Source organism: Medicago sativa, chromosome 1, assembly GCF_051527215.1.
Source record: "Medicago sativa cultivar Bolivia chromosome 1, Bolivia_mono, whole genome shotgun sequence".
Classification (NCBI taxonomy): domain Eukaryota; kingdom Viridiplantae; phylum Streptophyta; class Magnoliopsida; order Fabales; family Fabaceae; genus Medicago; species Medicago sativa.
This window is the reverse complement of record NC_140749.1, coordinates 90,867,114-90,884,697: the sequence shown is the minus strand read 5'-3', so window position 1 is coordinate 90,884,697 and position 17,584 is coordinate 90,867,114. Positions and strand designations below refer to the sequence as shown.

The window sequence follows — 17,584 nt, the reverse complement described above, 5'->3', positions numbered from 1 at the left end:
TCCCAAACAAACTTAAAAATGACAAGTGATTAGTGATTTTTTTAATAAAAAAAAATAGATTTTTTATATATATGGTAGCACAAATGAGCGAGAAAACATAAACATTTGAGAATAAAACTAAAAAATCAGAAGATTTCTATGCACTTGGCCTTCAAGGCAAAATGTACAAATTCCTTTTCAGGTCATTAACATTTTCCGCTTAAATTTCGCCTGGTCAAAATATGGAACGATAGATAAGAAACACGAAATTTGTGAAAAAGATACACCAATAAAAAATTGTACCAGCAAGCAACTATGGATTCTTACAATTCAAATTGAATACACGTGTGCCAACATTGAGTTATAACAAGAATCTGAATTAAACATTTAAAATTTGAACTCAATTTGACACACACGTCACTGTTTATAACAAAATGTCGTATATATCATGTCAAATGAATATATTACAAAAAACTAGGCTTAGTTTTCAATAAATGTGGAAAATATAACTTAAATATGGGAAAAATAAGTAAATTGTGCAATTTTTACACTACAAAAATGGCATGAGAATAACAGAGGCTGGTATTACTTTAGCCAGGTTTAAAAAACTAAATCTTCAAACTACAAAACCATACGAGGTAATTTTAGTTCAAGTAACTGGGTAACTTATGACTGGCCCCTTAAAAGAAGTACATGACTATGGTCGGTAAATGTGTACATATACCCACCCCCCAAAAAATAATCATGCAATATATCTTTACCAACAAGAGGTAATATTACCAACAGATCTGTGCCAGCATGATTTAACCTATAATTTCCATTCGTGAATCCTATTTTCCACCCTTACTATAGCTGTCCTTCAATGTGACAGTTCTGTTAAAAACAAGCTTTTCTGGAGTAGAGTCCTGGTCGACCACAAAATAACCTGGAATAGCAAGTACAAAGATCATATGTTATGCCAAAAAAGAATGAAAAAGATCGAACTACATAACCACCAAGTTATCAAAGTACATTACCTAATCTTTCAAACTGGAAACTGTCCCCAACTTTTGCATCACGGAGTGAGGGCAGACCAAATGCATTTGGAATTACCTCTTTTGAATGAGGGTTCAGATCGCCAAGCCAATTGTCAAGTTCGGCAGGATTCTGTTGAAGTGATTTAGAAGAAAGGTGCAGAGAAATATGATTAAAAACAAGGATATAAATGTAAACTAGTACTCAGACATAAAACATAAAGATAACCAACCTCTGATAGGAACAGCCTATCAAACAGCCTGACTTCAACCTTCAATGGATCAACTTCATGAGCAGGTTGTGCAACCCAATGGAGAACACCCTATCAATAAAAAAAATTGTAGATCACTACCAATCTGATCTTACGAAGACATTAATTTAAACTAACACACATAACAAAGTTTGTAAACCTTAGGCTTTGTCTTTTTTGAAGGATCATACTCAGCCCGAATTTCAAGAATAGTCTCATTATCATCAGCTAGAATAACTTCAGTGCACTTTATAGGAAATGCATATCTGCATAAACGCCAAACATTTTGAAAAAAATGGACAAATAACTACGCATGAAGTGTTAATTCATTCCTTATACTAACCTGAGTATCGCAGATTTGCCAGGAGCAAGGCCGTAATAATCTTTTGAATCTTTCATACGGAAATCCGTACGTTCAATATATACAACGTTGGAAAAGGGAATCTAATAACAAATACAAGACAAAAATCAGAGACAGACATAAGGCAAGGGTACCAGCATCATATCAAGAAGTAAAGAAGCTTAAAATAAATTAAGTCAGTGAATCTGATAGGGACTGCTACTAGTTCAAATTCAGTTTATAACCCTTTAGGCCGCACAATTTGTGTGTGGTATTCATGAGGGACAAGCCCATTCACTGTACAACCTATTGTCGTCACCAGTACCACCAGCAACACGCTCATTTACGGAGAAAGAGGGATCTTTCGAAAGTGATGGATGCAAAAGAGGCCATGTGCCACTTCTAAATCCACCTGATCCATTCTTTGGCAAGAAAGACAAAGAAGGTGGAAAAGTCGAAGCGGCCAAAGGTAGGTCATGCAGCCATAACAATTGTGAAGGGGGGGTAGATAGATGGTTAGGCACAGTGCCAACTGGACCATCTGAGCGAAGTCCAAAAACAAAGGACAGTTTTTGTGAAAGGAAGGATGGACTAACAATTGCGAAGGGGGAGTAGAGAGATGATGGTTGGGCACAGTGCCAACTGAACCATCTGAGCGAAGTCCAAAAACAATGGACAGTTTTTGTGAACCCTAACCAGTACAGTCAGGATACAGTAAAGAAAATGAAATTCTAAACTTAATTGCCTAAACCCATCTACCTCAGAAGGTTAAGTATGAGCTGCTTCACAAAATTCAAAAATGTTATTAGAAGTGAGTATGTGTTCAAAGTGGGTTACAGACTTACGGGCTAGCCCAATTCCCTATGAGATATTCAAGCAGAGACTACAATCTGGTGTGGTTGACAACAGAAGGGTATGAATTATTTTGTAATTTACACTGCTAGAGATGGGGACTTCAAACATTTCACCTTAAGGACGAGGTGTATGTTCAAGGGAGATGGGGGGAGTATTATATGTAGCCCCTTAGTTAGTTAGGCTGGGATAGTTTGAAGAAAGAATAAGAACTGTTTGAGAGGTAGTGTTAGTCATTTTGTGGGAATTAGAATTGGGAGATCCTGGATCTCTCAGATATTCAGGGAATGTGTTATTTCTATGCATAATCTGAATCTGAACCAGTTCCTATCAGAATCAGCACCAGTAGACAACAGTAGAGTAATCCTAAAAAAAATAAAACTCCATAGAGATATCAGTCTTCAACAGCCCAATTACCTTGTAGAAAGCAGATGGATCATCAGCTTGGGCATCAGGCCATTTTTTTGCATCAACCTCAATTGTTGAGTTAGCTTCAAGATTAGTAATAACAACCTTGCAAGAAAGAAAGGATCAGTCTTAAGCTATAACTAAATAATATCCTGTAGAAAGAAATCAAACAGACAAAATACCTTGAGTGGGTGCAAGACAACCATTGTTCGAGGAGCTGTTTTGTTCAATTCTTCCCTAACATGATATTCAAGGCGACTCACAGATATCAAAGTGCCATCACTGCAGCAGAAGGAAAAATAATTTTATTTCAATTATGTACTACTGCTGACACATATCAAATTTATTTCAATGCAAAACCAGGGTTTATGTTCTTGCTCTTGTTGTGGATGAGGGACAGTCGATGAACAAAACCTCACACATGCACTTTCCAAACAAAAATGACAATACAACCAAGGAAGAATAAAACATGATGAAAACTTGATGCAAACAGAACACAATGTCAACTGTGAAGTAATTAATTGGTAAAAGACACCTCTACCTTTTACTAAACTTGCAAAGGTAATACCACTACAATGTTGGTGAAACTATAAAAAAAACCTAGAAGCTCTTGAGAACAAAATACAGTTAAAGAAACAAGAGAAAATGGAGATAGAAACTGAACTGACTGTTCTTATTAAGATTTCTGTATGAATGATAGAATCTACAAGTATTTATAGCTAGGCATGATAGTCAGGCATAGCTGTAACAGAATGCTAACTGCTCATAAAAGAATGAGAGCTAAGCATAACTGTCTAAAGCTTCTACGAAAAGTAACTCAGAATACCGAGGGTGTGTTTGGATGGAGGGTTTAGGAGGGGAAGGTTTATTTTCCTTTTTTAAATTGTGAACACTAAAATGTTTTTTCCAAAAATTGAAATAATAACATGATAAATGATATAATACTTCAATCACAGTTATTTTATTTTATTTTATTTAAAAAAAAAAAAACTTTATATTGTCCGTAATTTAAAAAAGAAAAGTAAGCCCTCCTCTCACTTCCCCTCTTTAACCTTAAATCCAAATGCACCCTAAGTGTAATATTCAGCAAGATGTGTGAACCTGCAAATTATGAATAAGGAAACCATGTAAATTTAGGAGTGGGAATAGGCCATGCCGACCGTCAGCGGCCTATGACCCAACCCTACTTAAAGCCTGGCCCATCCTAGCTCGTTTAGTAAATAGGTTAGGCTCACTCTTTTTAAAAAGCCCATTAATTTAAATAGGTCAGGCTTAAAGCCTGACCTATTTAAATAGGCCATGCCGACCGTCAGCGGCCTATGACCCAACCCTACTTAAAGCCTGGCCCATCCTAGCTCGTTTAGTAAATAGGTAAGGCTCACACTTTTTAAAAAGCCCATTATTTTAAATAGGTCAGGCTAAGGCTTAGAGAAAAGCGGGCAGCACTTCCGTGCCATAATGGCACGGTGCCATTGATTTCTGTCCACACAAACCACAAAAGGTGAAGGGAATCTTAAAAGATTTGGATATGTGGCAGAATGTGATTGGTTCTATGGCACAATGGCACCATTTGCTATGGCACTGAAGTATTTCCCGAGAAAAGCCTACTAGGCCTATCAAGCTGGCCCATATATGTGTAATTACATATGCACTCTATTATATTAATAAATTTTTGGTTCCTTCCAAATTTCCAATACCGTAATTTATTTATTTATTTGCAATTTGTTTTTTGCCATCTGGGATTTCCAATTAGTTACAAAACTCTTGGTATTACTCTCTTATTCCAATTCTAACGAATACACATACATTCTGGTATTACCCTCTTAATCTCTTGCTATTGTCATTCTCATCTCATTCCAAATTACAAAGTAAGGAACCTTATTAGCCTCAGAAATAAATAAATAAATCAAGGTAATAGGTCAAATGTATGCAATATGCTTATTAGCCTTTACAAAATGGATGTCCAAGCTCTACAAAATTAATTGTATTGTACATATGGGTAACATATGCTTATAAAGTGAAAAAGAAAAATAGATGCACATGCTATACAAAATTTTATTGGCCAATTAGCCTTGTAGGAAATATATTCTTAGTAGCCTTTCAATAAATAGGCCAAATATTCCATTTAAAATTCTTAGCGCAAACTAGGCTTTTAGACTGGCTAATAGGTCAGGCCAGGCTTAAAATAAAGTCTTTGCAGCTAATAGGCCAGGCTTAGGCTTTAGTTTTAAAACTGAACCTGGCCTATGTAAGTAAAGCTCGGTCCGGCCCGGCCTATTCCCACCCCTATTAAGTGTAATTAAATGAGAAAGTTGAGCTCGGAGACTCTACAATGGAGGGAATAACCGAACGAAAGAGATAAACCAGAGTTCAAGAAATCCTACACTCTGCTCCTAACCAGAGAAAACTCTACTAACGAACTCTTAACAATATTTCTCAATGAATTCAACTAACCATCCCCTCTCTTATGACCGAATAACATGGCGCTCATGGACACATCACTAAATAATAGCAATTCCCTATTCGTCTCATCTATTGGGCTAAGGCCCAAACCAAGTATCGTAACACAAGACATAAGTGAGAGGAGGAGTACTAAAGATACTCCTACATTGATGTTTGGTTTTATCAACAAACAAAGAAAGGAAGAGGCCATGTTGCAATATCTTATTAGTTCACACCCTTCATATGAAGCGAAAACGATGATAAGAACAACTTAGATATGAATTACGAAAGCAAACTGAGTCACGTTTCTAGCGCTTTTCGGCATGAATAACTTAAAAGTAGTATTCTTATACAACCTATTGCTGAACAGTCACAAATAATGTATTGAAATATTAAATTCTACCTTCTAGTGATTCCAATTCCTCGAACAAAAGAATTGATTGCTGTTGAAGTCATCCCTCTACGCCGTAAACCAGCTAATGTCATCAGGCGAGGATCATCCCACCCATCAACCCACTTTTCGGTAACCAGGCGATTAAGCTTCAATGGAGAATAGTTCAAAATAAAGGACTGGAAAATTATAGACAGTACAATAAAGTGGCTTATATTGATACAATTTCATAAGGTGTTGTCTTACCTTGCGCTTCGACATAACAGTGTTAGAGATATTCAACCTTGAATATTCCCATACATAAGGTTGGTAAATACCTAATGCATGCAACAACCAATAGTATGAAGCACGGCGCGTCTCAAACTCAAGAGTGCACAGCTGCATTAAACACGCAAAGTTATTAGTCATAAAATGCATTAACGCTACTGATAAACTATAATGATGATGAATCAAGAAAATACACATTTGGTCACCTAAGTAAACAAAAATGACTGAATTACCCCAGCAAGTCAAGCACAAAAAAACAAAATGCAACTAGTAATCTCACTAATAATTAGTGACCATTTGTTAAATCAATAACAGCAAAAATCATGACATACAATAAGAAAGTAAACCACTTTGCAGTTCAGGGCAAAAAACCAGAGCCAAAGTGCTCTGGAATGTTGCCGTGCATAAAATACTATATGAAAACCAGTCCAAATTTCTTACACTTATACCAACAAACTCCAACTGCTATAATGAACAGCTATTTACTGCCAAAAGTGCACATTATATAAATATATTTGGGATGACTGATATAATCTAATATTTAAAAAATCATAAACTAATGCAGAAAGAGAATTTAGGTGTCCAGCGTATTAAGCTTTATCTTAAGATATCCAAACATTATCAACTTTGCCGAAGAGGAAATAACAACAAAAATCTTAACTTCTAATATAATATAGAGTAATAAAATTACACAATTCAGTGGATGAAACTTACTGAATGTGTGACATTCTCAAGTGAATCCACGATGCAGTGAGCATAATCATAACTTGGGTAGATACACCATTTGTCTCCAGCATGAGGGTGCGGAGTAAACTGAAGGCAGAAAGGATCATACCGTAAGAAATTGTCCCCTTAGAATTTTGTGAAATCAAACAGTTGTGTTCTTACCTTAATTCGATATGCAATAAGGTCATACATATTGTAATTATCACTCTGCATGTCTTGCTTCATTCGCAGTGTGGCTTTTCCTTCTTCTACAAGACCACGTCTCATATCCTCAAAAAGATTCAATGATTCTGAAATTGGTCTGTCCCTCCATGGACTGTTCAATTTCTTCTCCCTATACTCCTTTATCTCCTCAGGTGTCTACAACCAAATCATCAAGAAAAAAAAATATGCTTATTTTATGACAACTTACGCAAATAGAATAACTTAATGTGATTATCTCATCCTCCATAAGTTATTCCACATTAATTACTCTATGTTGAATAATACACAATCAAGATTTCAAAGCCAAGATTCAACTGCCAATTGCCAAAATGTTAAGAATTGGTGCTTTGAATGATTCAATTATAGTCAATAGATGTATTTATCAACCATAAAGGGAGAATCAATGAAACATTTAATCTTCAAATGATTCAATTATAGTCAATACATGTATTTATCAACCATAAAGGGAGAATTAATGAAACATTTAATAACAGAAATGAACAATTTAGCATTCATTACATGTTTGGTAGGATACCAACCTGATGATCAACATAAGCACAACCTCTTCTTATGAGCTCCACGGCTAAATCATACAATTCTTGGAAATAGTCACTTGTGTAAGTAATCTGCACAAATGTAAAGCTCTTAAACATCTTTTTTAACTGGGTAGGAACAACGAAAGAGGTGCAAAAAAAACATACCTTGAATGGTTTCCATCCCATCCACTGGACAATTTCTTCAATGTGATCAATATATTCTTTCTTTTCTGCTTCAGGATTTGTATCGTCGTACCTGAAAGTGCCAAAAGCTATACAACTTAACAAAAAAATTGTATAAGGAATGTCCAATCCAATCACAGGGATCTGATGAAGGCTTTCAAGCCATGTTATAGCTTAAACATGAAACAGTTAGAAAAACGTTAAGTCTGAAGGAAGTACAAGTAATGTATGAATACATCTTTGATTTTATCGTCAAATGGTAGGTATATAGGAACTTCAAATCTTCTTAATACTTTTGAAACAAAAAAGTGGATGTGGATGATAGGCCAGACCTATATCAGCATAACATCAACTAGTATCTTTATTTTATTTCCCTTTGACGGAAGTGTAGAATGTTACACCTGCCTATTCAATACTAATATTGGTCAAAATACTATTAATTCACTGCAGGTCTAGAATAATTTCATGAGATAGGTCAGTCTGGTGTGTTGAAATTTGGGGCCTAGCTCATTCTTACAAAACCGGCTTGAAAGGAGAGGAGTGTCTCTCTTTATAAAATTTTATCAAGAGTCCTATCTATCAGATGTGGGACTTGGGTTTTTCCCAAGAGGTGCCATAGATGTAAAGAGGTAAAGAGAGAAAAACAGCTCAATAGTCCACAGATGACGTTAGTAGCAGAGGGAATGAAGGTCCCACCCTCCACATAGCCCGTCTATAAACAGGATACCTTGCTGCACACTAAGTTCCTACAGTGGGAGGAAGTGCCACCAGCCAAGTGTGAATAATATGCCCAACTAACAAGCTTTTAATCGACACCTGGCCATCAGGCCTTTTAACAACAACGATGGTTGAACATTTTACAACTAGTTGGGTCGACTACAAGGATCAATTGACCTATCTCTAAACCTATCTTCATGGTTTGACCTTGTTAAAATCCTAGAAAGCAGGAGAAAATAAAGAGGGGAAGAGAGTTTGATATTCATGATCTGATCTGAAAGTGATCAGCAGGCTAATGTGCCAGATTACAAGGCCCAATTATGACAAGGGTGTCAGCCCACGGCTTAATAACACTATCTCTAACAGACCTGTACATTTTCCTTGATTTCTCTCAACGTCTAACTAATGAATGTAAATTTAAAAAATCTTGTATAGCCAAAATGCTGAACACACAAATAGACAACCTGTAAATGTTTCATCTCCATATGAAGAACCTCTATGACTTTTAGCCGAAGAGACACTGGTTCGCTAACAATATAATAAACAAAAAGAATAAAAAATGCACACCTCAGGTAGCAACCTCCATCTCTGTCTTTTGCCAACCCAAAATCAATAAACATCGCCTGAGACAGAATTGCTTAAACTTAAAACAATAAATCAAAGGGAAAAAAAAAACTTGTCAGAAGTTCATATTATAATGTCGCATGCACCACACCTTGGCATGACCAATATGCAAATATCCATTAGGCTCGGGAGGAAACCGTGTCAAAACTTTCCCACCTGTTGCTTTCAAATGCTTGTCTAGAAGCGCTTTTGTATTGCAACATCTCAGAATAGTACCATCGCTAAAAGGAACTTCTGTATGCACCTGAAATCAAAATGATGCTCATGATGTGTGCAGATGCAAGTTAATGAAAACAGAAAATTTCAAGCTGAAGCATCATAATTTTGAAAACCATGGAAGGCCATATCTCTGACCAGAAAGGTTCAATAAATTTACTAAACAGATCACTGAGTAGAAAGAAATGAATAGATATGAAACGACTCCAAACTAGACAAGCACACCGTTGGCCTGTGAAACACCGACACGGACACCAGACACGACACATCGATAAAAATTTGTAAAAAAAATAATTCTTTGACATAATCACATATGTCGGTGTTAGACACTGACGCGTGTCGGTGCTACAGAGCTGACGGCAAATGTTAGGTTCACAGCATCAACAGAAAAGAAAGAAGCTGCATTTTATTTTTAAAATGAGGAAATTAAATACCTTCAAATTTTCCTCTGGACTAGGGAATATCAAAAATGGATTGAGATCTTCTTCTGGTGGCTTTTCAGGAGTAGCAATTGGTGCTGCTTTGTCCTAATAAAGCGAGTGAAATTGCAAACATTTAGTAGGCCATGTGATAAAAAGTAAAACATATGAGCTAAAACAACTGTAAACAAACTCACCTCTACTTTAGCAGGTTTCTCTTTCTTCTTTTTGGAAGGCTTTTCATTATCTGCTTCTGTTTTATCACCCAGTAGCTCATATAATTTTGCATCAGCAAGTTGCTGCAAGATAAAAAAAAATGAAAGCAACAAAACAATGTTAACAAGACCTGCAATAATAAATTAGCCATCCAACATATTATGTTTGGATAATAGACATTACCTTGACAGCTTTTGCATCAGCCCATGGAAGCCTCTTTCGCACGTGCCCAAGTAACTCACCAACTAGTAACATAAAGATCAAGACATCAAAAATTATTAATTTGAGCAGATCAATAGTTCAAAACAAAAGTGAACATTATAATTATTGAATTTGAATCCATTAGACGGAAAAATTGAACAAATACCATTTGTTCGATAGCGTAGTTCAATGATTGAAGCCTTATTCTCCTCAAATACTTCATTAACAGCTTTCTTAATATCTTCTGTTGAAACCTCAACACCTGCACATATATCATATCATGTATCCATATAATTGAACTCCAGAACTAAAAGTTGATACCCAATCTAAGTTGATACCTAATGGCTAAATCAATGTTGTCTTTTGTGGATCGCCAGGAAAGAGCGGTTTGTTCAAATTCTGCTATGCGACAGTGTTATAGCGCTGCTATTTCACAATATTTTGTACTAAATAGTGTATTGCGAACAATAGTATTTTAGTCAAATTCTGCTATGTAATAATAGCACTATAGCACTGCAGTAGCCGCTAATTAACAACACTAAGCTAAATTACCAACCAGACTAAGTATTAAACATTAAGGTCATTTTCATATAACAATGAAAGTTTTATCTACAGTCACCAAACGACACCACAGATTTAAGGTCAATTTTATATGCAAAACTAAAAGTTATATCTATCATACCAACTCCACACGCTTCTTCAAATTTATTCACATCCAGGTTTTCCGAACCCGTATTGGCAAGAAATGATAGTGCTGCATCTAACTGAGCCGTTGTTTTCACCTGCAATGATAATCCATCCATGTGAGAAAGAGAATAACTCCAAGGTAAAAAACCTTCCAAACCAATAGACAACCAAAAAGTAAAATAGATAATATGCAATGATACAAGAATATATAATAAACAGTTGATATAATATCAAGTACATGCCAATCCTATATCATACGAATACAACAAAACCAACAATATATGGTTCACACCTTGGATGAAACAACATATTCCAGCAATGTTGGTCGATGCGGTAAGGCATTTCCAGGGTATTTTGTTGCAACCTGCAACATTAATAGATCAACAAAAATGGCAACTTCAGGTATTAACAAACGAAAAGAAAAAAATCAAAATAGAATAAAAGGTCATCTGCAGTACTATGGCCATTTTTGGATAAACGGTTCATTTTCAGCTTATTTCATAAGAGCTTATCATGATGTGCATTTATGTATAAGCTATTTATTTCATTTCTATAAGGAAAGTTAATTATTTATGTATAAATCTATAAGCTGTTTTAATAAGTTATGTTAGTGTATGTTTGGTTCTACGGTGACAAGAATTGATTTGGAGTGAATTGATTTTTTAATATTGATTCTGACTAAAAGTGAGTTGAGCTTAAATTTATGAGCAAAAAAAACCAATTCTAGAGTCGAAAAATCAATTCTACTCGAAAGCAAGCAACCAAAAGCCAAACATACACTTAAAAACTTATGAAAAGAAGCTAGAAGCAAGATCAGGTGCTTATTGGTGCATGCATATAATTTACCGTGTAAATAAGGTTTCCAACAGTTCGTGTGCAGCCATCGGTAACGGCAGCCTCGTGGATAACGGTGGTGAGATTGGTGGTGACTTTGTTATTAGCAATGGTGTTTTTCGCAGTGCGTTCATCTAAGCCGATCTTTAGAAAAAGATCGAGACACTTCTCCTTCTCTAAGATATCTTCCTTCGAAGGCATCTTCTTCTTCTTCTTCTTGTTCGATTGAAACTATTAATTAGGGTTTTGCGTTTTGTGAGTATAAAAACAAAGCTTAAATCCACGGATGACAAAGAAAAGAATAAATAAATAAATAAATAAATAAAGAATTATAGTTTGACATTACACAATGAGAAAGTAAACAAGAATGGGTCATATACCGTGGAACCCAAGCAGTATAAAAAAAAGGTCGAAAAATCGAACCTGTGTGTGTTTCTGTGACGTTGCGGCGTGAAAGGGGAAGTGGATGGATTTGCTGAGCTGAGAGAGTGAGAAAGAAACAAGTGAGGAAAAAAGGAAGGAAATTCAGTCGCCCAATAAAGTTTTTTTTGGTTAAATATGTTTTTATCTTAATAAATACTCCCTCCGTCCCATAATATAAGAAAAAAAGAACTCATTTTCTTTATTCGAAAATATAAGTAAAAAAGACAAACTTTTATTTTATTTAATTTTGTTTTTTAAAAAAAATCTCTTTTTTAAGAAAAACTTTTGTTTATTCTCATAAAATTAAATGCAAATTACATTCAATTTTCTCTCTCTTTCATTTTTTTCATAATCAATAGTCAATGAAAATTGTTTTTACATCTTCCTATAAAACTTTTTTCAAAGAAAACACAAAAAACTATACTCCAAATTCTTGTGTTTTAGTTTTTCTTAATAAGTGTGATTTTTTATTTGCTTATAATTTGGGACAGAAGGAGTATGTCCACTTTTTGTTTTAATCCCTTTAAAAAAATTCTTTAACAAAAGTTTTCAATCTTCACTTTTGGTCCCACCATTTAAGTAAACTCATAGGTAGAATTCATATTTTTGAATAAAATTTTGCAGAATAATTCATAATATTATAAGAATCTTTGCAAAAAAAATTAGAATTTTTTAACAAAATATGAATTGATATATTTTTTGGAGGTTAAAAATTCATATTTAATTTATATTTTGTTAAAAAATTCTAAATTTTTTGGAAGAGATTTCTACAATATTCTACACATTTCTACACAATTTCATTAAAAAATACAAAAATTAACTTAAAAATAGGGACCAAATAATAATGATTGAAAATTTTATAGGGACTAAAAGTTGAAGAAAATTTTTAGAATGACTAAAACGAAAAATTGATATATTTACAAGGACCAAAAACATATTTAACCCCTTTTTTAAAAAAAAAACAAGGTTTAAATATATAATGTAGTTTTAACCAATGTAAATACCCAAACTTTTCTTTTTAATTCCTTAAAAAAATTATTCGGCTTTTAACCTTTTTTATCTCCACTTTTCATCATGTTTTAATGTCAGCTTATGTGTATCATTTGAATTTTAATTTTTTTCACAATTATGTTTCTGGTGATGTCCTGGGTTCGAACCCCAGACCTTGCATATATGCGTTATCCTTACCAATTGAGTTAATTATGCATTGTCCTTACCAATTGAGCTAAGCTCACGGGGACTTTCACAATTATGTTTAAAACATTATGAAATTCTATCTTGCAAATTTTAATTTTTTTTTATAAATGATGAATTACATATGAATTTTTATATTTTTACACTTTCAAAATTCATATTTAATTTATATTTTGTAATAAAATTCTATTGTTTTTTAGAGATTCTTATAGTATTCTAAACATTCCTCCAAAAACCCATTCAAAGTTTCAAATGATAACATGAGTTGACTTAAAAGCTGTGAAGCTCTGATACTTCAAAATGGATGACGTATCGTATCCCCTGTGTATCATGCACTGATACCTGCCTTATACTTCCCGATACGTATCAGGAGAGTATCTAAAGATTAAATTTTATTTTTTTAAAAAATAATTATCCTATGATTGGTTTCTTTTGTTTGTTAATATATTTGCATATTAAAAAAATGATTATAATTATATTGTACATTTAATTATATAATTTTTTTATTAGCGTATCCCAGTTGTATCGTATCTTGATTTTTGAAATTTTTCCGTATTGGCCTATCGGTGCAGTATCGTATTCGTATCGTATCTCGTATCCGGGCTTCACAGCTTAAAAGCAATAATAAAAAATGGCAATAAAAAACTTTTATGGGACTAAAAATTTAAGAAAAATTTTATAATGAGTAAAACGAAAAGTTTGAATATTTATATAGAACAACAACATATTTAACTCCAATAATAATATTTGTTTTCTTTAGGTAAATCAAAAGGAAAATGAAAATAAGTACAAAGTAAGTAACAACATAAGTATCCTTCAAAAAAAATTACAACATAAATACTTTTATTTTGGGAAAATGGAAAAGAAATTAGAATTATGTGTCTCAAAACAAACAGCGGTGTTCTATAGGGTGTAATAGGTTGGTTTTTTCGATTCTTTGATAAAATAAATCCAAACCAATAAAAAAAATGTTTTAAAGATTAAATAGCTGAGTTTTTAAGTTAATGATAATTGTTTTCTTGGTAAATAGAAATAATTTTCATTGACAACAAACAGTTATCGCGGACTAAATGAAATTAGAAACCAATCAATCTAAGAACCATGGGCCAAGCTCAAACAAACAAGAAAAGTCAAATGCCTCACAAACAAATCATGAGATTATGCACCTTCTAGGATTGCAAACCTCTGCCGTAAACAATCGTTTTGATTTAGTTAAGGAGTTCTCGAATAGACTGGTAACAATTCTGAAATCATATACAGGGTTACACTCAACACCACTTTTTGAGTTTGATGTGTACAATTGTTCCTACTACAATAACACTAACGGTCCGTTTAGTGCGCAGGATAGTAAGACAGGATATGATAACACTATCATATCCTACTTTTTTTTTTGAGAGATCACTATCATATCCTACTTAAATCCGTTGTTTGGTGCATCATTAGAAAAGGATAAAATAAACCTATTGCTTATTATATTCTATTGCTTCTTTGTAATTTTAATCCTTAGTTTTTGGCGGGTTAGCAACCTGATAGGATAAGTTGAACCCATCACACGCGCATCTCTTTTATTCATTCAAAGATCCTCCTTCTACTCCATGCCCTGCCTCCTATCGTGTTTCTTCTTCTCTTTTTTTCCTTTTTTTTCTCTCTCCTATTTCTACCTTCTACGCTTTGTTCAGGTTTCTTTTTTGTTGTTCAGTTTCAATTTTTTCCCGATTTCCTTCATCTTCCTGTTCCCAATGGATTTCAATTGATTTTCTTCCTCTTTTTGTTCCCAATTGATTTCACTTAGTTTTTTTTTCGTCTTCCTGTTTCCAATCCATTTCAATTGATTTTAATTAGTGCATCTTGATTTAGATCTCAGTAGATATCTATCATATACTCAACCGTGATTTCAATTCAATAATTAGTTTCTTTTGCAATTTTAAACTCTGAATTGTTTTGATATTTTGATCAATCTAGAAAACGAGATTTGTTCGTAAAAAAAAGTGTTTTGCTCAATTGGTTGAAAATTACATCACTGTGCATCAACATAATCGGTGATTCGGTGCATCATTCCTAACAACAACAACAAAAAATTTTGTTCAATTTATTTAAAATTCCAACAATATCAACAAAGAAGACATTGAGAACAATCATAAATACTAACATCTCAAAAGAAAATCATATTAAAATAGATGAAATTGGTTACGAAAAAGAAGAAGAAATTGGTTTTACACACACAACACGGAGAGAGTAAACTGGGTAAATTGATGAGTGTACCAAACATATGATAGGATAAAATAATGCTATCATCTTATTTATCATGTGTACACCAAACATAAGATATGATAGTGTCTATCTTGTTATTATCATATCCTTGTTAGAATTTCTTCTAATATTTTGTGGGCTACAATCAATTGTTGGTTTTGGTTTTAATAAAAACGGACTGATGTTGTGATCCATTTGATGATGCTTAGGCCCTAATAAAAGTGATTAATTAATAATGGGCTTTTGGGCACTTAATCTGATTTGTGTAGAAACATAGTGTAGGCCCAAACACTAGGCCCATGATGAGTGGTGCCTAGGGTTGCACGGTTATAAATAGAAAGGCTAGGTCCCCTTTGCCATCACTCTGACAATTCTGCTCATTAGCGGTTTGCCCCATCGAAAACCCTAAGTTTGGAGCATGTGAAAGGCAAAGGAAGACTTTGTCTTCAATCTCGGCTAATTCGGTAATCAAGGTTTCCAAGTAAGTGTGTTCTAATTTCATATAACAACTCGATCATGTTATTTAATTCTTACATGTGGTATCAGAGCCAAATATTATATGATTTGGAACCCTAAAATCTAATGTTCTTGAACTGCATCGCATAGATAGATTTTTATTTGTGATGAATTACATGTCGTTGATGCCAATAACTATCGTTGATACATGTGTTCATAACAATTTACAGCATTCAACCTTTCGATTCATATATGTCTTCGGTTCATGTGCATGTATGCTATAAGTTTTATCGTTCTTCATGATTTATTTATTTTTTGGTGTAAGCGTGACCAATTTTGGTTGCCATAAAACCAACGAGACAAGCACTAATCCTAATTTAAATTTTATTGTGGTCCTAATACTTAATGCATTTTTATTTTGGTAAACATGTTAATTTCTACGGACCCTGATGTCTAATCAATTGGTATATGATTTTCCAAACTATTCTAGGGTTAGTATTTGCTTGTATTTTGTGTTTGTTGTGCGTATACTTATGCTTGTTGTTAACCTTCACGGCAATACGTAAGATTTTATTTTATTTTTGGTTTGCTTACAACCTTTCCATCCAAACGTGTCATGGGGCAAAAGTAGCTCCTTTAGATCAAATTGATTTAGTCAGTGTGACATTAATTTTCTTTCTGGATCATGAATTCAGTTTGGCCTATGAGACATTCCAGGTTTTGCATAACTCATAGCATATTGATTTATACATATATATTTGAGATGAACAGATCTGTTTTGTTGGTTCGGTTACAGATATGAACTTATGTATTTTCTGGATATACTGCGTGAAAACTAATTTGTCCTATTCATTCACAATGTTGTTGATTTTTGTTGTTGATTGAACCTGATGTGTTTTAGTTGCATCAACTCGGTAATTATCCTTATCGTTATGTTTGAAACTGTTTCGATATCTTTTCTAAATGTTTGTTTAATTTATACAAGTATGGACTAGAAAAGATTTGTTTCTTCATCATATATTTGAATTCAAGTACTTAAAATAGATGTGGATATCGATTGATTTTGAGTGATTTGTTTCTAAAGATTTAGAATTAAATCTTTTAACTTTGACTCATTTTTCTTTTAACATCGTTGCCATGTCTTTGAATTTGATATTCTTTTCACCTTGGTATTATTTGGGTTGATATCTTTATACATATGGAATTCACTCTATTGTGAATTCGCATATCTGTTTAAAATGTTCAATTTTGTTTCTGAGAATTTGTTCTTAATATTCAATTTGAATAATTGAAATTGTTTCAATTTTCAAAATCATATGGTTGATATAGAAATCAAATATTTCTCATTTGGGTTGAATCTTTGATTATCTGGCAAACAAATTTTTAAATTTGAACAAGAGTTTTGATTGTTTCTTTCATGGAATTTTGTTAAATTTTCTTAATCTATATGAAAGATGGTTTGAGCTTAATAATTGTTTGCTCAATTATTATTATATTTTATGAGTCATACATGTATTAATATGTGTGAAATTGGTAAATTGATCCAATTTTATGTGGCTCCTTCTTCTATTAAATTCATGGATAATTTCCTTTATATATGACTGTTATTTGTACTCTATTCAATTTTGAGTGGATATGTGGTCATACATATACTTTTGCTGATTTGATCCTATTGCCTCAAAATCTAGAGAAACAATTTGTTTGGTGTTGGAACGAGATATTTGTCTATGATATCTTATGAGATTTTGTTAGAAT

The 17,584-nt window shown here is 33.4% G+C and overlaps 1 protein-coding gene across 1 annotated transcript; it reads right to left on the bottom strand.

Annotated features, from left to right (window-relative positions):
- Nucleotides 1-463: 463 nt before the first annotated feature.
- Nucleotides 464-11,988, bottom strand: LOC146959051 (glutamine--tRNA ligase). The gene is made up of 23 exons (XM_085740583.1): nucleotides 11,930-11,988; nucleotides 11,519-11,737; nucleotides 10,965-11,036; nucleotides 10,668-10,767; nucleotides 10,152-10,247; nucleotides 9,968-10,029; nucleotides 9,766-9,867; nucleotides 9,584-9,676; nucleotides 9,025-9,177; nucleotides 8,877-8,932; nucleotides 7,575-7,665; nucleotides 7,413-7,499; nucleotides 6,832-7,029; nucleotides 6,658-6,756; nucleotides 5,923-6,054; nucleotides 5,689-5,825; nucleotides 3,026-3,125; nucleotides 2,853-2,948; nucleotides 1,587-1,687; nucleotides 1,404-1,509; nucleotides 1,226-1,315; nucleotides 996-1,125; nucleotides 464-904 (listed from the first exon to the last, which is right to left on the bottom strand). The coding sequence occupies exons 2-23, from the start codon at nucleotides 11,705-11,707 to the stop codon at nucleotides 810-812; spliced, it is 2,385 nt and encodes a 794-aa protein (XP_085596709.1). The 5' UTR covers nucleotides 11,708-11,737; nucleotides 11,930-11,988; the 3' UTR covers nucleotides 464-809.
- Nucleotides 11,989-17,584: the final 5,596 nt, after the last annotated feature.

Excerpts from the sequence above, each read along its gene's own strand:
- LOC146959051 (XM_085740583.1), bottom strand. The coding sequence starts at position 11,707 with ATGCCTTCGAAGGAAGATATCTTAGAGAAGGAGAAGTGTCTCGATCTT. Across the intron at positions 10,030-10,151 it reads ACTACGCTATCGAACAAATG|TTGGTGAGTTACTTGGGCAC; the intron begins GTATTTGTTCAA and ends TTATGTTACTAG. Across the intron at positions 3,126-5,688 it reads GGAATTGGAATCACTAGAAG|TGATGGCACTTTGATATCTG; the intron begins GTAGAATTTAAT and ends CTTCTGCTGCAG.